The 22,802-nt window shown below is 42.2% G+C and overlaps 1 protein-coding gene across 3 annotated transcripts in view; it reads right to left on the bottom strand.

Annotated features, from left to right (window-relative positions):
* Nucleotides 1–5,160: 5,160 nt before the first annotated feature.
* The window catches only part of Zcwpw2 (zinc finger CW-type and PWWP domain containing 2), a 125,079-nt gene continuing 107,437 nt past the window's right edge, over nt 5,161–22,802 (bottom strand). For all 3 annotated transcript variants that reach the window (XM_075964231.1, XM_075964234.1, XM_075964233.1), the window contains 4 exons: nt 21,909–21,967; nt 20,214–20,281; nt 11,652–11,749; nt 5,161–5,775 (listed from right to left, as the gene is read on the bottom strand). In XM_075964231.1, coding sequence (XP_075820346.1) covers nt 5,614–5,775; nt 11,652–11,749; nt 20,214–20,281; nt 21,909–21,967 — 387 coding nt within the window. In that variant the 3' untranslated portion in view covers nt 5,161–5,613. The remainder of the gene's footprint in view (nt 5,776–11,651; nt 11,750–20,213; nt 20,282–21,908; nt 21,968–22,802) is intronic.

Below are 22,802 nucleotides of genomic sequence, written 5' to 3'. Positions count from 1 at the left end.
GAGACAAAAAAAATAGACAAGCCTATTACAGAAATGGCAGACACTTAGGGTAGAATTTTTATTAGCTCCTCTGTAGGGAAACCTCATTAGTTGTTGATGTGACATCTTCTTACATCTTAATAAATGTATATCGAATGAATTTTATTCTTTCATGCCATGTCAGTCACCTCAAACATATCCATGTTATCACAAAACTGTATAATTTATTAATGGGTACTAATGGCCTTAATGAAGGCAGAAAGTGGCAAGGAGCAGAAACAACAGTAGATTACAAGTGGTGCTTTTCCTAATTCTTTAATCCCTCCATAAACATTAGCCCATATTGACTCATTGGCTGTGTTCATCTTTATACAAGGACAAATGTTCCTGAACAGCTCTGTTTAATGTAGACTAGTGCCTACCATTCTGCCCAAAGAGATCCAAATGACAAAGGTGCAATCGTGGAAGACTCAGTGACTGCAACAGTGAGGTCTTGAGCAGAGTGAACTCACCACCAGGCACTGCCTTTCTGCCTGTGTCAAACCTTTCCAAGTCCCTGAGCTGTGCACGTATGGTTCCCTCTACTGCGGGACGCTCTTTCCCAGATATATGCATAGATCTTTTCTCAGGTGTCATTAGAGAAGGAGCTCGGACATAAAAAGTGTTGGAGGAGGCTGCTTGTTGGTTCCTAGCTGCCCCATCCCTAAAGTAATCACACAGAAACTGTATTAATTAAATCACTGCTTGGCCTATTAGCTCTATTATTGGCTAGCTCTTACATATTAATTTAACCCATTTCTATTAATCTGTGTATCACCACATGGCAGTGGCTTACCAGATAAAGTTTTATCCAGCTCAGGTGGGGCTACATGGCTTCTCATGACCCTGCCTCCTTTCTCCCAGCATTCAGCGTAGTTTCACCACCTAAGTCTGTTCACCTATAGCTCTGCTATAGGCCCAAAGCAGTTCCTTTGTTTATAAACAGTAATCACAGCATACAGAGCATATCGAAGGGAATCCCACATTCAAAAAAGCACTTCCTGTCTCTTCCATTCTTGCCTCACATTTCCCTTGGGCTGGACCTTATCTTTTTTGTTTATTACCACCTGCCTTCCCCATGAGAATTCACTTGTTCCCTTTGTGTGTGTGTGTACATCTGTGTGTGCTCATGTGAGTTTTAGAGCCAAAGGCCAACCTTGAGTGCCATTACTCAGGAGCTATTACTTTGATTTTTGAGACAGGGTCTCTCATTCTCATTAGCCTGGAGCTTGACAAGTAGGCTAAGAATCTGGTTAGCAAGTTCTAGGGATTCTTGCCCCTGCCTCCCTACTGATGGGGCTGTAAGAATGCACCACTACTCCAGGCTTTGGAGCACTGGTTCTGGGGGATCAAACTTAGGTTGTCCTGCTTCTGAAGCCACATTTTACTACTGGGCTATCTCCCCAGCTTTATGGGGTCCTTTTGTTTACTGCTTTCCATAGCCCAAGAAGAGAGTCTGGTTGGTGTTCCATAAATATTTCTTGCTTGATTGGGAGTTCATTATAAAACATTAGCATTATTTATTGAAACTAATATTATCTCAGTATCATAGAAGGTCATTTTCTGAAAAGTAGGTTTTCCCTTTAGATGTGTAGCATCTTTTTGGTGAGATGAGCTCATCATTTATTAATTTTCTATTTATGTACAATAAATGAGCCCCTGACAACAGTGGCTTAAGGGACACTTATGCTTAACAGGGTTCCTGTGGGTCAGGAGTCTGAAGGAAAGTGCTGAGAGATTCTGGTTTACCTTCTTTTGGGTGCTTGCATCAGGATGTCGGCCTAAGATCTTGTCATATGAAGGCTTTACTGGGACTGACTGATGGTCTTCCCATAAAGCAAACTCCCATAGCTTTCAAATTGGTACTGGCTAAGGGCAGGAGGCCTCTTTTCCCCCTACTTGTGGCAGCTGAATCACTCAAAGGCAAATGACTAAGCCTTTGAGGCTACCCAGCCAGTCTTCCATCTTAATGGTTTGTGAAAGTCAGCGTTATTCATCGTGGAAGAAAACTGACTGGATATAACATCATAGAAATAACAGAAAATGAGAAACACTAAGGAGACTGCCCACCCTGCGCTGAACTAAGGAATGGATCACACAGGACCACACACAGGTGAGAACTAAGTTGAGAACAGCTCAAGGCTTAGGCACTGCTGAGGACTTGAACTTGTATAACTGGGGCCCCTAAGTTGATAAGAGTCAACCCTTGTTTGTATTAGGACAGCTATTCCAAGCATCTTAATAACAGAGACTGTATTTGTTCATCTATTCAATGATTCTAAGTCCATAGAGTGAACCACCTGATTAGGACGGATCAAATCTGTATTAGTCAGGTTTCTCTGGAATCACAGAATTTATGGAATAAATCTCTGTCTCTCCATATATGTGTGAGTGTGTGTGTGTGTGTGTGTGTGTGTGTGTGTGTGTGTATGTATTGGAAATATATGTATGTATGTATGTATGTATGTATGTATATGACAGACTTACAGGCTGCAGTCCAGCTATTCCAATGGCTGGCTCACCTAGTCTTCTCTATACGCTGGAATCCTGAAAAAGCAGGCTCCAATCCCCAGTGAAGGAATGTATGTGCTGGCAAAGACAAGCAGGCAAAAGAAAAGCTCCCTTCATCCATGTCCTTATATAGACAGCAGCAGAAGATGTAGCCCAGATTAAAGGTGTGCCTTTCTGCCTCAAGATCTGATCAACAATGGTTTTGATAAACACTTGCAATGTGATGCAAGTGTTGGGCACGCACCATTTGGGCAAGGGATGGGACTGTGACTCAGAAAATCAAATCCCAGATGAAGGCTTGTATGGTGGTTTGAGTAAGAACAGCTCCATAGGCTTATATATTTGAATGCTTAGTTGCCAGAGAGTGGAACTGTTTGAATGAATAAGGATTAAGAGGTGAGTAGGTGTGGCCTTGGAAGAAGTATGTCAGTGGGGTTGGCTTTGAGGTTTCAAAAGCCCAAGCCAGGCTCTCCTCTCTCCTCTCCCCCCTCCACCTGCAGATCAAGATATAGCTCTCAATTACTGCTCCAGCACGATGTTCCCTGAAATGATGATAACGAACTAAGACTCCGAAACTATAAAAAAGGCCCCATTTAAATACTTTCGTTTATAAGAGTTGCCTTGGTCAAGATATCTCGCTCAGCAACTGAACAGAGACAAAGAGTTTGGGAAGCAGCCCCAGAAGCAAAGAGCTTCTCTGACCTTTGCCTGAACCCATCTCTCATTCTTAGTGTCCCTCCAGGTAAGCAGCAGAAACCAGAACCCTTCTTCCCAGAGTGAACCTACATGCCTTCTTTTCAACGCCAGCTACAAACACTGAGTCAAATCCCCTGACTTCCCCACCTACAATGCTCTCAGTCACCAAGCATCAGTCTGCTTCCCAGATTGGTGAGGGAGCCTAGAAAGGTCAGTAGAGTCGCGAGCAAACAGATTTGAAGCTGACCATAGACATAAAAGAGACTCATTGAAATTGGCCAAACCCAAGGTGACTGAAGTACACACAAAGTGCCAATGTTCCTGCTAGATTGGCAGGAAACGTCTAACCAATATAAAGGTGATATCTGTCAACATGCAAGTCAGGGTCTTTGCTATAGTCTAGGTAGGGGGGTCCATAAAGTGGAAACACATCTAGCCCTCACCTCTAAAAGCCTACACAAAAAATGGGTGTTTTCTGCCATGCCCACAGTTCTCAGACGTCAGCAGCAGCTGTCTGGATGCACTACAGACCAGACCTTTCAGCTGCTTGAGCTGGTTAAAAATGCATTATCTCTTCACCAACAGGATTCTGAGAGCAGATAGAATAAAAGAGGCTGCTCCGGCCGCACGATGAACTTGAAGTAATGAGGTCTATAAGTCGACTTGAACAGACGGAAATGATATTAAGCTCTCATGGAGGACAAATGAAAGTATCTACCTCTAACGTCTCTGACAGGCAGAGACCCTTTGCCATTTAAAACTCTGCTGCCGTGGTACATTATTCCCAGGCAGCTGAGAGTTTAATAAGACTTTGTGCAGACACCTCACCTGCCACTTCTGGCTGCCTGCTGGCAACCCTAAGGTTCTTGATGTGGAGGCTGACAATCTGGGCAGACATCAGGGCAAGAGATTCCCCCAGATACGGGGACACAAGCTGGCACAGTAACATCTGTCTGCTGCCCTCTCATGCATGCCAGTCCCAGAACGATCTGATTCACAGTCAGTCCCTACACTCAGGTTGGAGTTTAACTCCAGACATACTCAATCTTCTGCACATAAAGTGCTGCCCTTTGCTGGGATGTCAAGGGCTTCCTTGCACAAATCATGCCTGGTTTGTCCGTCCTTAACTCTCTTCACACCCCCTACCCTGCCCTCCACTCACTAAGGTTACCTACTGGCTCCCCTTTCTCTCACTGGTGGGCTACAGCCCTTCAGCAGCTTTCTTTTCTCTATCTCAGAGTCAGATTGCACCCTCCCTGCCTTTCTCCCTAGTGAGGAGAGTTGATAACAAGGCAGGCTGTGCCGCTCCCTCCCGCTAGCAGCTGAGAGCAGGCTCAGCTCCCACTCCTTAGACCAGGAATAACCTGAAGTTACAGCTAGTCTTTACCAATGCCTTCCTGATTTCTGCCACACAGGATAGGTCAGACATCATCATGGAAATGAAACTGGACCACCCGCCTCAGTATCTGTGAGTTGGAAGCCTTTGTCCTCTGGTCCTGAAGGGTCTGTCTGTCCTTTCAGAGCTTCCTGTGTGACACCATGCCGCTGCTTTCCCAGGGTTCTTCCTCTTCAAGGCGTGCTCATGGTTGCCCATGGTTTGAGGCTCTCACCTGATGAAGCTCATTCTAGTGAACCCACATTAAATCTCTAACACTCTGGCCCACCATCTTACCTTCAGATACAGACATCGCTGGCACTGCTCATGGAGCCCTTGAGGAACGGTGCTCATCTCACTCCTCTGTGGCACAGGGGCTTCATACAGAACAAAGCTAACTTCTCTCGCTGTGTTTTCAGTTACATGCTCCCAACCTCACCTACAGAGACACTGAGTCAACAGAGAAGTGTCCAGGACTCTGATATTCCAGAGAGACTTGCTGACTGGGAACCATGTTGAATAATAAAACCTGTTTCCAATACAACGAGACAATGGACATCTTTGTCCTTTAACAATTTTATTATATAATTATATCTTAAATATTTTCTTATAACTTAAAATATCCAGACATGTACAAAGCCACATTCTACATGTGTTACATTTGAGTTATCTCTGAGACTGGTAACAGACCAGGCAGCCATTTTAATAGTCACATTTGAAGAAGGGCATAAATAATTATTGTACAGCATCTGTTAATAAGTTTAATAAAAATTCTAAATCAAAGCAAACAAAAATATCTACAAATACAAACATCAGGATTTTAAAATATAAAATTCTAACATCCTAACTTAAATGTCGCTTGATAGGCTCCCAAGGCCATGGACAAAGGATAAATTTATAAGAAATGTTTATTTTGTCTGCCTATTTAACTAAAAATTTTAAAGTGTTTGACAGGAAAATATAAGATTGCTAGTGTTTTTATAATTAACTTTTGGAAATAATTGATTAACTTGCTAAAATTCAGATATTAAGGCATCTATCTTTTTTAAATTGGTAGTAATGTTCTCAATACATTCTCCAGCTTTTAGTCCTGTCCCATCCGTCATCATACAGTCCTCTTCATGGTAGCTCTGAAACGGACTGTCCGTGGGAGCTTCCAGGTGGCACTGAGACAGCTGCAAAAAGAGTCATATAGCTCATCACAGCTGCAGAGGTCTGCTATAGGATCATCATAACTACAGAGGTCTGCTATAGGATCATCATAACTACAGAGGTCTGCTATAGGATCATCACAGCTGCAGAGGTCTGCTATAGGATCATCATAACTGCAGAGGTCTGCTATAGGATCATCATAACTACAGAGGTCTGCTATAGGATCATCATAACTACAGAGGTCTGCTATAGGATCATCACAGCTGCAGAGGTCTGCTATAGGATCATCATAACTACAGAGGTCTGCTATAGGATCATCATAACTGCAGAGGTCTGCTATAGGATCATCACAACTACAGAGGTCTGCTATAGGATCATCACAACTGCAGAGGTCTGCTATAGGATCATCACAGCTGCAGAGGTCTGCTATAGGATCATCATAACTGCAGAGGTCTGCTATAGGATCATCACAACTGCAGAGGTATGCTATAGGATCATCACAACTGCAGAGGTCTGCTATAGGATCATCACAGCTGCAGAGGTCTGCTATAGGATCATCATAACTGCAGAGGTCTGCTATACGGATCATCACAACTGCAGAGGTCTGCTATAGGATCATCACAACTGCAGAGGTCTGCTATAGGATCATCACAACTACAGCAGACCTACTTAGTTACTGAGGAGCTTAGTTCTCTTCCAGCAGAGCAGTGCGCACCGTTTTCTGTGGAGGTGGTCAGGTGATATGGTCTGTATGTAGTATGAAGTCTATTAAACATGTTTGTGTAAGGCTAAGTTGTTGCTCAGGTTGTCCCTCTTCTCCTCTTATATTTGTTAGTTTAAACCTTGCGACAGAATGATCATACTAAACCTGAATTTTTTCTATTGGTTTGTTTTTTGTTAAAAATATCACATGGAATATATATTAAAATAGTTTCAATTACATATTCTGTGGTTAGTCTTTTGTGAATATCTTCATTATCCACAAAAAAGTCCTTCTGTGGCTTAGTTGGGAAGGGCAGTAGGAAAACACTCTGCCCACACACATACTAACATGAGTTTCAGTTTCAAGGTTCACTACAGCTAAACCAGCTTCTCATGTAATTGAAAGATGAGAATATACATGTAGTTCAAAATATAATATGTAGCTTTAATCCAAGCAATTATATAGTAAACCTCCTTATTTGCATATGAATTATCCATTGAAAAATGAGGTGGATTTATAAAAATTCGGTTAATTTCTCCATGTTGCCAAGTCAGACGTGGATGGTCAACAGCGCTAATACTGGATAAAGAAGAGCATGCCTGGGAAGAAAGTCCAGATGAGGAAACTCACCTGGCAGAGCACATAGGAAAGAGTTTTTAATTGTGGTGTATGCTCGTTCCATCTCATTGCTGGCACCAGTGCTTAGGAAATATCAGAAATCTGACAGGCAGCAATGAAGAAAACAGCAAGTTTACACCTCTGAAAAGGGCTCACACAGTCTCTGCTCAGAGACAACATAGTCTGGACACTGGAGTTATCTGCTGACTTTCTTTGGTGTGTTTAGCTTATAAGAGGGCATCTTTTAAACATTTGTACATACACACATATTTACATCACCATACATACAAGCATATAACACAGTCCAGTTTTAAGTAGAAGAAATATTAATTCTCTGCAGAAAGAATAAAAAGAGGAAACATCCCAGTGGTGTGTGTAATCATTTCTTTACTTTTGAGAAAGAAATTGCTACTGCTTCAATGGCTGGTTTCATGGCTGCTCTCCTCATTAACAGTAAAACCCCCTAAGCATCCTGGGCCTGTCAGGAGCTCTTTGTGAGCAGCCTGTGGGAGGCACTCATCTGGCAGTAAGTTAAAATAAGTTAACTTCCACTGTTCCTAAACACCTTTTGAAGGCACAGAACAATACAGGAGTCTAATACAAAGAAGACCTTACTTGGGTTGTATTAAAACTATGTATCTTATCATAAGAAATAAAAATCATGCCGGGCAGTGATGGCACATGCCTTTAATTCCAGCTCTCAGGAGGCAGAGGCAGGTGGATCTTTGTGAGTTCGAGATCAGCCTGGTTTACAAGAGTTAGTTCCAGGATATGCTCCAAAAGCTACAGAGAAACCCTGTCTCGAAAAACCAAAAAATAAAAAAAAATAAAGAAAGAAAAAAGAAAAATCAAAGGTTATTTTTATTCCATCAAGTTACTAATGACAAACCAGAAGCCAATTATGTGGCTGTAAAAACTCAGAATATCACTAAAAACATCCAGGTTGTATTTTTGAAAAGACAAACTAGGACTAGGAAAGGAAAGGAAAGGAAAAGAAAGGAAAGGAAAGGAAAAGAAAGGAAAGGAAAGGAAGAAGGAAGGAAGGAAAGAAACCAACTAACCACAAAACACATTGCATAAAACCATGCAGTGTTCAATTAAGCCACAATTGCTAGAAAAGAATAATTTGTGTATAAATTATACATATGGAAGACCCATGTCACCACTCTACACATCCTGTCCTACAAGCACAGCCCTTCCGTGGGAAGAAGTCATCTATAAAGGAGCCGCTGTGGAGAATTTAAAAGCCAATTCACAATCCGGAGATCCAGGTAGAGCTGTGCTGTTGGAGCTGCCTGAGAAAGCTTCCTGTGTTTTCCAACTCAGCAGGAGCTGATGTTCATTTCCTCTAACACACTAATCTCTAGGATGATAAATTCTGTATGCAGTCCTTAATTTTTAACTCAGTAAGAAAGGTGTTAAAGATTCATCTTTAGCTGGGCATGGTGTTGAACACTTACAACTCCAGCACTTGGGAGTTAGAGCTGAGGCAGGCAGATTAATGTTTGACGCCAGCCTCAAGTACACAGACAACCTACACTAGCAAGGAAGACCCTATCTCAATAACAGATGGAGAAAGCTCAGATCATGTCTTCGTACTTGCTAAGGATCCAAATGAAACTGGCAAACCTATAAACTACCTGCCCATTTCTAAACCCAGTTCTTAGAGAGAGGTGCTGTTACTGTTGGGGATGTACTGGCCCAAAGAGAAAATGTGCGAAACAAGAGATGAACTCTTACAAGAGTTGGTTTTCTCTTTGGACTACCACTGCCCACTGTCACCTCTGACACATACCCCAATTTGTGTTACCTAATTCTTAAACAGTTCTCTAGAGCAGGGGAAGAATAACTACCAAGTGACACAAGAACTCAGTAGCAGAACCGGCATTTACATTGTTTATGTTACTAATAAATAATAATAAAGCAATTAAATTCAAACGGTTACACTAGAGATTCAGTTGGTGTGCTTTCTGACTCTGGGCACACTATGTATCTGAAAGAATTAATGAAACCTTATGTAACTTCTAGCTGCCATTCATGTTGTAATATTTAGAGAACAACTACACCATAGGGTCAAGTGTCTACACTGAGACTGATTTTTATTACACTGATGGACCCCATGCTGCCCGTTATAAACAGCCTGAGCTTATGACCACAGATTCTCACTTCATTTATGCAGATACTGGACAGTGAGAACACACGGCTTTCTGAATCTAGGAGCTAAAACCAGGAGCTCTTGCTCTGCTGTCAACACTGAGGTTTTGTCTTACGATAGCCAGGCATGCACTTGTCTCAGCACGACTGGACAAGGAGGGTCCCACCAAACTGCTCCCCTTTTCCAGAGACCTCCTTCACTTCTCTTACCTGGAAAGATCACAAGCAATGGGAGAAGTCTTTTGCTGTTAATCTTAGACTGTCAGTCTGACTGATTAAGAAACCTCCACAGAATTAATGATATTTAGAAAGCATGTCTGCCAGTATGGGCATTTCTAGAGATAGACCATGGGGGCTCTGAGCTAACAGACTTGTAACACAGCTGAGCTAATCAGGTCACAATCCAAAGATGCTAACAGGAGGGAGGTAGTGACAGGTAGGAGGTAGCGACAGGCAGGGTGGGGCCTAGCTTTAGGAAGTAGGGATCATGAGTGCTCTGAGAACTCGGTCTGCCAATAGACTTGGGGTACCAGCCTTAGGGTATGGCTTCTTGTCCATATGCATGCCTGCCAGAAGAGGGCACTAGATCTCATTCCAGATGGCTATGAGCCATCATGTGGGTGCAGGTAACTCAGGACCTCTGGAAGAATAGTCAGTACTCTTAACCTCTGAGCCATCTCTCCTGCCTCTAGTGATAAACTTCTGAACATAGTTTTTTGTTTTTTTTTTTTTGTTTTTTGTTTTTTTTGGTTTTTCGAGACAGGGTTTCTCTGTGGTTTTGGAGTCTGTCCTGGAACTAGCTCTTGTAGACCAGGCTGGTCTCGAACTCACAGAGATCCGCCTGCCTCTGCCTCCCGAGTGCTGGGATTAAAGGCGTGCCACCACCGCCCGGCCTTAACATTGTTTTAACCATGGCTTGAACACAGCTTTATCTACAATGAATCTATAGGGCTAATAGCATTCTATAATCTGACCTTTGAAATAATGTCTCCAGAGTTGGTGATTCAAGAATAGCCCGTTAGGGGTTTCTGGAAAATATTTCAGTGGCAGTGAACCAAAGTTGTGCTGCAAACATCATGCTAGTCCCTGTTAAGGGAATGAAAAGGTTCTGACTAGCCAGGCATGGTGGCTCTTACTTAAAATTCCCAGCACTTGGGCTATAGAGTAAGACCATTTTAAGACAAATATAGTTTACATGATACTAGATCTACTAAATGAATCGCATCAACATGATTGTTCTAATATATATGCTTCATATAGTTTTTATCTAAAAACAAGACTAAAACATTACAAAAGCAAAACATATACTTGTTTTGCTTTGTGGTGCTGGAGCCAGCAGACAAGGCAGGGGCTCTGCCACTAGACCTTTGGTTTGGTTTGGGGATCTCAATATGATATCCAGGCTGACCCTGACTTAGAGATTCTCTACTCATTAACTCACTTCCTAAATGCAATCAAAGTTGATATAAAATAAGTACTAGACAGTTGCTTTATTCAAAAGTAGTTGCTCTGTTTGGAATAAGTGCTCTTAAATCTATTAGCAGTTATGTTTGACCAAAAAGATGTTTGAGCAATCCTGGCAAACTTTTTACCACCTCCATCTATACACCGAAAAGCTTCAAATCACGTCAAAACAAGCATGTGCATCTAAATGATCTTATCAGTTTTTCTAATCTAATACCTACATATACAAAGAACTGCACAGCTATCGCAGCATATAATGGTAAAAAAAGATGCTTGTTAAACAGAATATTTAAAACATTAATGCTATCAAGCCAATAAAATATTCCAATCAGAAATTATAATTTTCTAATTTGATTTGAATCACTTTTCAAATAATGCATCATTTCTGACACCATTTCTATCCAACCATGGAAGGTTTATCATATTTCTATGTAAGTTTGCTACTTATGCTACCCCAATTTCCATCTACCCTGATGCCCTAAGGCTGGTACTCCAAGGCTATTGACTGAACCCTTAGTTCCCACAACATGTGTCCATAGGACTCTATCTTCTCTTGGCCCCTTCCTGCATTCTCTTTCCTCTGCATCCCGTCTCACCAGGATATGAAGAGCTCTGCACCACGATTCCCTGCCATGATGACTTACTCTCTTTTAGTCATTTCTGTCAGTTTATGGCCACAATGGCTAATACAAGGTCTCTCTACAATGGTCCACCTCAGCCACAGGACTACTCTTCATCCTCCGTCCCAACCCGAAGACTGGAAATTAACGACCATCTCTGCTTATACACACATTTCTCCTAGGAAAGCCTATATTCTGATGGCTCAACAGCTACTGGTTTGTTAGCATCATGGCAATCAATGCCTCAAATTTCAGATGTAGGAAAAGGTATCTTATATAATTAAACTGTAGAGTCAGTTACAGATCCTGAGGCTGCCAAATGGTAACTCTTCATACCAACCTGTTCTTGTCCTGGTTCATTAGCTCTTGCTGTGGGCTCTTGTACCTGCTGCAGCATTTTCTCCAGTTCTTTCAGTAAACCTTCTGTCTCAGAGACAACTAAAGGAAATCATGAATATAGTAAAAGCTACATCTTTGATTAATTCCATCTAATTCAAAATCTTAACTACCCAGAAATAACTCTTCTAAATACTACAGGATTAAAAATAAAAAAACAAATGTTCATAGTTTAAGCCGGGCGGTGGTGGCGCACGCCTGTAATCCCAGCACTTGGGAGGCAGAGACAGGCGGATCTCTGTGAGTTCGAGGCCAGCCTGGTCTACCAAGGGAGTTCCAGGACAGGCTCCAAAGCTACAGAGAAACCCTGTCTCGAAAAACCAAAAAAAAAAAAAAAAAAAAAAAAATGTTCATAGTTTAAAAAATTTTAGCTTTAGTTAACTTAAAAATTACAGATTTCTTTTTGGCTTTTTCTTACATACTTAGTTTCTGTTATCATTTGTTTTTTATATATGACCCCCGCTTGTTGCAAAATTCTATTATGAATTTCCAGGTGAAATTTTTAAAATTCTTTGAAAGGGATAAGTAATTTTTTTGATATGTAGAGAGTATAAAATATCTTTGAAATATAAGAAGCTCATTAGAAGTATTTTTGTCTTATTTGGGTCCAAAGCATGAGACTCAATTATGTCTGAAAAGCAGACATCACAACCAAGAGCAATGGACAGTTGATAGAGGGGTCAGTTTCCTTTAAAGAATGTGGCCCCATAGGCCCACCACGTTCCTGGAAATGGCCCCACACCCACCAGCATTAGGAGTGGACAACTGGATTATTAGGAAAAAGACACAGTCAGGAGAGCAAGGACATGGGGAGTGTGGTGGTGAAGATGACCGAATGCCTCACCTCCATGGGTGACATTAAAACTGATGCTTAACAGAAAAAGTCACATAGCTGAGTGGCTGGGCCCAATGCAGGCTCATCCTTCTTTTCCACTTTCCTGTGCATGGGGCTCTCCAAGGGAGAGAGTGCCTCCCCAGGGTGAGCATGCACTCCCTGTGGGTGCTTGTGGAGGTCAGACATTCCTGCCAGGAGTCATCTTCCGCTGCTCTTTTATGGTCTTTATTCATTCACTTGGGGGAGGAAGGCTCCCTCAAGTCAAACCCAGAGCTCCCTGAAAGCTACTCTTACTAGCAGTTTGATGCCCACTGACATTTTTCATGGTGTCTTGGGATCCCCTTGGTCCTCATGTTTGCATGACATTTAACCACTGAGCCATTGCTAGAACCCCACTAGTTCATCCAATCCTTATCCAAATATGTAAATTGCTTAGTCTGATTTGAAAGAGAAAACATTATGCTTATAAATGCCTTTTTTTGCTGTGAAATAAGTGGAAGAGGTGTTTACTGTTTTGTTGAACATACTGAGATAAAAATGTCTATCTTAACCACTTAAGAAAGACAGCCTAGGATAATGATAGAATTGAATCCTAATGAACAATATGCATTTGAATTCTCCACCTAAATAAACAGCATTTTTACTTGACACAGAGTCTTGCTGAAGCAAAGATCAAAGCAAATAGCACACAAGTAGCTTGCTGTTTATAGCTTGCAGAGACAGATGAGACATCTGAGAAGCCTGTGGAAAGACAGCAAACCAGGAGGGGATGCCATGTCCCTCCACTTCCACTCTGATCCCTGCATCTGACATACCCCCTTCCATTTTCTGCCATCTTGACAGATCACCAACAGTCATACTGCCTAGCACAGCTGGAAGATCAAGGAACATTTAAATGTACCAAGGCGGAACCTAAGAAAGGGAATTTTAAATACTGGTAAAGTACTATTTTGTTTTGTTTTGTTTTGTTTTTCCAGACACAGTTTCTGTGTAACAGCCTGACTGTCCTGGAATTCTCTCTGTAGACCAGGCTGGCCTCAAACTCACAGAGATCCATGATAAAGCACTATTAATAGCAGTATTGACTGAAATCAGGGCAGTTAGGAAATGGAAAATCTTCCTGTGGCTGCTGCTACAATGAAGGAAAAATCGGTTCCCTTTTGCATTTCCACATTACAATCTGCAGCAATATGCCAGCCAGCATCTCTGCCGAAGCATCTCTGTATTCAAACACACACCTACAGTGTGTCTGCTCTGGGGCAGGAACTCAGGGAGGTCAGGCTAGACCAGGAGCCTCCTCATCATGACTCTGCCCAGCCAGCCTCAGGCTAGACCAGGAGCCTCCTCATCATGACTCTGCCCAGCCAGCCTCAGGCTAGACCAGGAGCCTCCTCATCATGACCACTGCCCAGCAAGCCTCAGGCTGACCAGTCACAACTAGTCTTGAAACAACCTGAAAAAAGCTTCTCCTATCTCAGGAATGAGTTCTCTGCTTCAAAGCAAAACAAACAAAAACTGCAACTGACTTGTTGGTGACCACCCCAAACCATCTGTTTTCTTTGGAAATAGCTGAAGACAACAGAATAGTCCATTCTGGCTCAGGAGTACTCAAGAGTTTGGTGGGCCTAAGAATCACCTGGGTAATTCATTTTAAAACATAGATGTACCATGTCTACTGAACTCAAACTTTCTAGAGAAATGTATGCTCCTACTGAAGCTTTTTGAATGAAATTAACATTCAATTTTAGTATATTTTTTTTCATTTATATTTATGTGTGTGCACGTGCACATGCGTGTATGTTCACAGGTGCACTCAAGCACACAAGTGCAGATCATAAGTGCCATAGCATGCCTGTAGAGGTCAGAGGACAGCCTGCAGAGGAGCTTCTCTCTTGTCTGCTTGAAGCATGGGTCGGCACTACATACTCTAGACTAGCCTCTGTCCCCCGCCTGCCCCTCCCTCCTCTCAGTGGCATGCTGTGACTCCTGCTGTGCACCACCTCAAGCAGCTTTCACGTGCCTTCTGGGAACTCAACTCCTATTGCTAGGCTTGAGCCACAAGTGCTTCTGCCCCTGGGGCCACCTCCACAGCTGCAGTGGGGCATCTCTTTTCTGTTCCTGTTAACTCATGGGTAACTGTGTGGTAATCGTCAGGCTGATCCTCCAGTTCCCCGTACACTTTTTTCCTACTTTACTTTGCGAATCTTCAGAAACTGACATTGAAATTTAATGTCATGTTGAAAAGATGGATTTTGAGCTCCGTTATAAAGAAATTTGCCAAACAAACATCTCCACATTTCTAACACTAGGCTAAAGCAGACTCAGGTTATGATGACATGTGTCACTGCCAAGTTCACTGGAACCTCTGTTTGCAACCAATCTGAAAAAGTGTCTGCACTGCCTTTTGATCAAAGGGTAGACAGAGTAATGGAGGGCTTCATCAACTGGCCAGGACTCTTAACAGCTTGACTGATGTTGATTTCTGCTTCCAGAGCTACAGGAGGCTTGCTTTTCTATAAGTTTTCCTATATTGTAAGCTGAAATTCAAAAACAATTCTCAAGAAATGGTAGTTCCTGTAATCTACAGACTCAGTTATCAGAATTGGTCAATGATATCCTCCAAGGCTGGAGACAGAATGATGCCTTTGCTGACTGTACAACCAATCATCTCCTATCTGTGATGATTAGCCTGTACTTTCCTGACTTGTTTCAATTCACTGTTAAGAGTAGAAATGGAGAAGGAGGAAAATGGGGATGGGGAGGGAAGAAGAAACAGAGTGAGAGTGAATTAGAGAGAGAGAAAGAGAGAGAGAGAGAGAGAGAGAGAGAGAGAGAGAGAGAGAGAGAGAGAGAGAGAGAGAGAGAGATCCCATACATAACAGTACATCTGAGGCAGGAAGACAAACAATTGTATCATCTGAGTGTGCAAAACAATTGGGGCCTAGAACTGGGGCACAGGCTACCTCCTAGTAATGAAAGAAGAACTGGCCCCATCCTTTCTGGAAGCCACCGCTGCAGCAGCTCCCTTGCACTTTGACCTTTGAAAGGATATTTCTCTTCCCTTTGCTCGACATCTTCTAAAGAGAAGCTACACTGAAATGACTAAATGGGCAAAGACTTGCTGGCTCTGGAGAAAATATAAGGATTGTATTCCACAATTAAGGTGTTAGCTGTTAAATAATCTCTCTACATTTATAGAACCTAGAAGGCCTGGTTCCTTCAGATTATACCACACTATGAAAAAATCTTCCTTGTCCTTTGGTTCTATGAGTCAAATAACACAAAACATGTCACTTGCTATGAGGCTTAATTTGAAGAAAAGAATGACTGTCTAGTGAGCAACAGGAAGTAGCCCCAGAAGGCCAGGGACCAGTGATGTACCAGCTGGAGAAGAAGAGAAGGAGACATGTGCCCTTGAAGTACAGAGGCCACTCAGCATCCTAAGACAGCTCTCACAGGAGCACACTGTTCTGTCTTCCTTCCCCCTGTAATAAAAGCTCTGTGTATATCTGAGTTCTCTACGTGGGTTCTTTGATGCTGGCATACCCTTTATATTCATGAATTGGCCCTTGAATAAATGTGATTTATTTCCCACCAGCTCTCCTTTTTGAAGAATCGGCTTTCAAGCAATCATCACTGAACATGAGACCCATAATACCATAAAGAAATGGGATATGGATGCTTGGAAAGAGATCGCTCTAAGGGCTAGCCTCTGGACCCAACTGCTGCCATCTTCATGAGGTCATCAAGCCTTTTTGTAAGAGTCTATCATGATGAAGCCTTTTGGTTGGTACTCTCTCTGGGAGGAAGAGTCGTTGAACTTTGAGTGGCCAGGTATTTCTGTACAATGCTGCCCTAACTGAACAAGGCCTTGGGATCTCAGGCTAGAGTATTTAGGGTGGGGAAATACTGGGAGAAGCTGAGCTCTGTCCTGCAGCTATGGAAAAGCCATCAAGCACATTTGGTGAACTATCCAGTATGACAGCTTTGGGGCCACCCATGCTCCTACTAGTAACACCCTCCCCACGCTCTGTAAGCACAGCAATCACAGTGATATATTTACACAGTGTAAAGGAGCATTATTAACCAATGAGAATAAAACATATTCACAGTGTACAGAAGGATTATTCCACAGGTAACTGCCCAGCTCTGTCCAAGTAAGCAGTTTCCTTATAGTCATCCAGCACTTCTGGCTCTTGGGAGTTTTCTGTCCCCTCTTCCATGATCCCTGAGCCTTGCATGTATGGGTGTGGTATAAAGGTTCCACTTTGGGTTGGGCACTTCCACAGTCTCTTAAGGTTCTTTTTTGCAATAGGTAGTGATTATTTAGTCTTTGACACAGGGTGTCAGGTATCCTTGACTTGCCTAAAACTCCCTATGTAGCTGAGGATGTCCTTAGAGACATGTGCCACCACATCAAGCTTATGTTGGGCTTGGAGTCTTGGGCTTCATAGTTGCTAGGTAAACATTCTACTAATGGAGTCATATTCCTAGTCCCAAGGAGTATTAAGAATGAGAAAGAATCACTGTTTGCTGAGAAATGGCACGATGGACTGGTCTAGACGGTGATGTTCTTAATTGCTGACGATAAGGTGAAGAATTAAAATGTATTAGTTGAGTATTTTTATTTCTTTACAGGAAAATCATGCCTGATAGTGTTAACTATCATAACTGCCATGTCTAGTGAGGTCATGTATCTTAGAGGAAAAATTACTATTATCACTTTCTTCAACCCATATAACTCCTAACTGCATTCTTATACTTATCCCTATATCCACAGATAAGCATACCTCTCACTCATCAGCAAAATGCTTCTTTTTACCTCAGACTGTCTTATCTTAAAAATGATGTCTCCCAAGACCCATACAGAATGTCTAGGATGGTCACGCTGGAGTGAAGCCTTCTGGAGCAGGAGTCCTGGGGTCAGCAGCCACACTTCCTGCTGCTAGAGTCAAATGCTACTCATAGTGCTGGTGGGGGGTGGGTGTTGAAATAACTGGGCTGTCTTGGAGGCCACCTGGCTGGCAGTTTCCACTTGGGAAGGGATCTAACAACTGTTACCTGGTTTAATTTTCTTATTGTGACAAAGTGGCTGACGAAAACAACTTTCCAGAGGGTTTCAGATCCTGCTTGCTCAGCCTGGTGCTTGGTAAACATTTGGAGTATGCAGCAGGGCAGAGCCCCAGAGCAGGATGAGGACTTGGAAGCTAGTACAACTTTAAAGGGCACATTCTATGGATCTACTTCCTCCAGATGTGCCCTCCTTAGTAAGTTTCCACAAGCTTCCAAACCAGCAAGACCAGCTGAGGACCAATGCTGGAAACATTAGCTCTGGGGTCATTCTGTAACCAACCACAGCATTGCTCCAGTGGTTGTTCTCAAGAGTTTAAGCTATTCATAGGAAGAAGGAAAACTTATTAATGAGTGTTTGAATGTGAAGGACTTGCCATTGAAATTAACATTCTCTATGGTGCTTAATGGAGTTTCTTCTCACGCTGCTTAACCATTCTTACATCCCTGACAAATGGCCCTAGGAAGGGCTGGGTTTCTCTATGCCTTCTTCAATTAAGATCCCACTTTGCCTCCAAAATGGAAGTTGACTGTCACAGACATTTTCTGTGCTTTCACATTTATCATACAGATATCGTTTCTACTTGTCCTGTCACAATCCCCACTGTCAAACCTTCGTTCTGTCTCTGTATGGGTTGCTTAGTGCTGGGTGGAGGTGAGGCTGGGGATATGGTGTAGGAGGTTCTTCTGTATTTATGTTGCTTTCATTGGTTAATCAATAAAGAAACTGCTTGGCCTGATAGCGCAGAATTTAGATAGGTGGAGAAGACAGAACTGTATTCTGGGAGGAAGAAAGCAGCAGATCGAGCCGAGCTGCCATGATGTCGCCAGGTCAGAGTCGCTGAATCTTTCCCAGTAAGCCACGACCTTGTGGTGATACACAGATTAACGGAAATGGGTTAGATCAGGATGTGAGAGTTGGCCAAGAAGAGGCTAGAGCTTATGGGCCAAGCAGTAATTTAACTAATACAATTTTTTTTTTTTGCTTTTTCGAGACAGGGTTTCTCTGTGGTTTTGGAGCCTGTCCTGGAACTAGCACTTGTAGACCAAGAGATCCGCCTGCCTCTGCCTCCCAAGTGCTGGGATTAAAGGCGTGTGCCACCACCGCCCGGCCCTAATACAATTTTTGTGTGGTTATTTTGGGGGTTAAGCTAGCTGGGCGGTGGGACGCAGCCCGCCGCTCTTCCATACTACAGATTGGCACCCAATGTAATGGACTAAATCCACTTATAAACCTGAGAGGGCTTAAAAAGGAGAGGGAGAGAGAGAGAGAGAAAGAGAGAGAGAGAGAGAGAGAGTGTGTGTTTAACACAGCTTTTTACTGTTTGCTGGTGGCGTGCTGCAGAGAGAATTTCCTGACAGAGCAGCCGTACCCCTTCCCCCCCAAAAAAGCTGCTCCATTTTAAAACATGGCTTCCTGGGCACTGCCACTGGTGCAAACTCCAGCTATGGAGCATTTGTGGGCCTGGGTGTTTGTGTGCCTGTTCGGGATTGGGAGGAAAGCAGGTGAGACCATGCCCGTGGCTCAGCTCTTCTTGCCTGGGCAGACAGCAGAATCAGACTTGGGCAGGCAGGAGAGCATGGTGGATTCCTGCCACCATACAGAGATGTTTCCAGGCTGCATAGTGCTCTGAGAGGCAGATTTGGCTGTAACTCAGATAAAAAAGTGTTTATGTTGCACACTCATTCTTTGGGCTGGACTGCTGAGTGCAGCTCCTGCCTGGCGGCCCCAGAGATGACAAAAATGGTACATCCACCATTTTACTATTGAGCTAATAGGCCAAACAATGTTGTAATTAATATGTTCTGTGTGATTATTCAGGTCTGGGAAGTGGGAAACAAAAGAACAGTCTCCGCTGACAAGGCCCCAGGCTCTTATGAGGTCCATTCCCCCCTTTCTTTGGATTCCAATAGGTTTAGGATGGAGAGGTCTAGGTTGAAGATCAGTTGCTAGAATTTTCCTCTACAGCTGTCAGTGATTTATTTTAAAACATTAAATATATGGCAACTTCAGAGAAATTTTACTTAAGAAGACAGAAACTTAAAGAAAATAGAAAAGTTTCCCATTTGACACCAAGATGACCTAATAACCTTAAACTTGTATGCAAGTACAATAGCTTTTTAAAAGCCAACAACTACATTTTTCATTCTTGTCTTATATAATATATCCTGACTGCAGCTTCCTCTCCTAGGTCCCAGTGCCCCCACCTCCCCCACCTTTCTTCCAGATCCACTCTTCCAGTCTGTTTCTCCATAGAAAAGAGGAGGCCTCCCAGGGATATCAACCAAACATGGAACAACAACATACAAAAAGACCAGCCATAAACCCTCACATCAAGGCTGGGTATGGGAATCCAACAGGAGAAAAGGGGTCTCAATAGCAGGCAAAAGAGTCAGAGACACCCCATTCCCACTGTCAGCAACCCCACAAAAACACCAAGCCAACAACCATAACATGTATACACAGGACCTAGTGCAGACCTATGTAGACTCCATGATTGTTACTTCAGTCTCTGTGAAACCCCATGAACCCTACTTAGAACAACCATTTGAAATTATATCTAGGCAAAGAAACTAAAGCCATCCCAGGCCTTCACATACCCATGTTTTCCTTTGATAAGGCTTCATCAGAACAAACATTTTCAACAGAGCATCTTAAAGCAGCATTCCTGAAAAAGATTTTGACAGATTTAGTTTCAAACAAGCAACCCCACACATAAGGGTGTGTATACACACACACACATACATACATATGTATGTAAGTACATGTACATATACACACATGTATATATTTATTTTACTGCATATATGCAAATGTGTGTTTCTTAATAACTGAATTCTGTGACTCTATAGGTCTCAATCTTTGGTGTATTTTTCTTGGTTGTCTCACACAGCACAATTCAGTGCAGAAAGCCACTGTGACCCCAATAGCTACCGAGCACTGGGAAGCTAATTCAACAAGCAGTCGCACAGGCATTCTTCATGCAATTATCTCCCAAAAACATGTTATGTAATTACTGTTCTCATTATGTAAAGAGGTTGAGGAACTGCAACTACAAAAAGAAATGAGAAGTTTGGCACCATAGGTAAACCACTGACCATGACAGAACCTGTTCTGTCAGATGGTAAAGTCATACTTTCCCATCACACTGTGCTCCTGACAAGTGCCAGAAAACATCTGTGCCAATGCATTATTGCCAATCAGAAGTTCCCATGAATCAGTTCTGCAAGCCATGTCTCTTCATCTCTTAAACGAGGATATCTGTACATGTGTGTGGTGTGTAGGATGTGATTACTGTGGTGTGTAACTGAGACAAAGAAATCAATGTCCACTTTCAAGAATTAATTATCTAGCCAGGCAGTGGTGGCGCACGCCTTTAATCCCAGGACTCAGGAGGCAGAGGCAAGCAGATCTCTGTGAGTTCAAGGCCATCTTTTCTACAGAGTGAGCTCCAGGATAGCCAGGACTACTCAGAGGAACCCTGTCTTGAAAAACCTAAAAAAATAAAAATAAAAAAGAATTAGTTATTTAGTGGGTGGAGATACTTTTGCACAGAGATGACAACCTGAGTTTGTTACCAAGACCCTGTCAGATGGCAGGAGAGAACTGATCCCTAACACTTATCCTCTGACCTCCACATATGCTACAGATAGACATGTCCCACATACATCATACATACAAAACAAAATAAAATGAAGCAAATGTGTAAATAATTAATTTTAAAAGTGGCTTTCTTCTGCAAAGATATGGCAAGAGGAGGACTATTAGCATCAGTCTTTATCTGTAAGTGGGAATCCTAGAACACGTGGTCACATACTGAAAATCACATGCTAAGGCTAGCTCAATGAGAAACACTGAAACTTATCATCATTGTCTTATCACTTTATCATGGGGACTTGACCCCGACTTGTCTTACCTATTTTAATCTTTAAAAAAACCTTTTTACAAGATAATAACCTTTCAAAAGTTCTAGCTTAACGTTTTTATAGAACTATAATATTTCTTCAGCCAAGTATGGTGGCTGCAATCCCAGCATCTGGGAGGCTGAGACAGAAGGACTATAAACTTGAGAGTAGCCTTGGCTACATAGTGGAAGCCCTGTTGGAAAACCAGACCAGGCAAAAGAGAGCATAACTTCTCTGCACTTCTAACTACCAGCTTGCTAATTCTTTCAAAAAGGTTTAAGCACAAGGTTTACCCAGTGAAGAAAAAAATTAGGGAAAATGTCACACAATAATTAAATACAATTTATACATCTCAATTGTATTCTAGTATTTTAATTTCACAAAACATACCTTTTCCTCTTTCTAACCTTGGGCTTTTTCTTTTCAGTATTATTTTTGGAAACTTGCGTCTATAAAGAAACATCAAAAATGAATTAGCATATTGCTCTAGATCTGCTCAATATACTAAAATGGGTATTATGTGCTTCTAATAATTTAGCTGAAGAGAAACTTTGGCCCATACCCCTGAACAAGACCTTTCTGTCTAGCCTCCACTACATGGTCTCTGTGAAGGCATCAACCCACCAGCCTCCAGGAATAGTAGGATGACCAGATAAGGAGCTGCTCTTTATTCTCATATGCACCTTCAAAAAACCCATAAAAATAATAGGATCATTATTTAAAATTTTACACCTAGCTTTAAGAAAAACAGAAGCATGTAGATGTAAAGGTACATGGGTGAGAGCTGACATAGTAGTGGCCCCAACAATATGCAGCAAGGCACCCCCGGAGAAACACAGTGGCTTTTTATGGCTAAGCAAAGACAAATTCTGTGCCTCTTGTGTCACAGTCAGATAAGGCCTGGATACAACAGAATTCTTCTGACTGTAAACAGAACAGGCAAGACTTTACTTGAAAGAGCACAAAAGCAGGTTGCTGTATACACCTGGCCTGCCACATTAGATGGCAGCAGCAGTGATTCTGAAATATAGAAAACATCCAAAAAATCCAAAGATATGTCTCTGAGAATATTAGATTTTCCAAATCAAATAATCAGCCCAAAGGTTCTCCTAGAATTCCAAACTAAGAGAGGCAGAAGCACAAAAGTCAAGCAATTAATGTAAAGACTTAGATTGGATCTCATATACTACATTCACTAGTCAAGAGTAACTAAAATTAAAAGCATGCACAGGAAAACTAAACCCTATTAAGCAATGTTTTCAATGTATAGTTCAGTTGACATGA

Source organism: Microtus pennsylvanicus, chromosome 3 (assembly GCF_037038515.1).
Source record: "Microtus pennsylvanicus isolate mMicPen1 chromosome 3, mMicPen1.hap1, whole genome shotgun sequence".
NCBI lineage: Eukaryota > Metazoa > Chordata > Mammalia > Rodentia > Cricetidae > Microtus > Microtus pennsylvanicus.
This window is presented reverse-complemented; position numbering and strand designations above follow the sequence as displayed.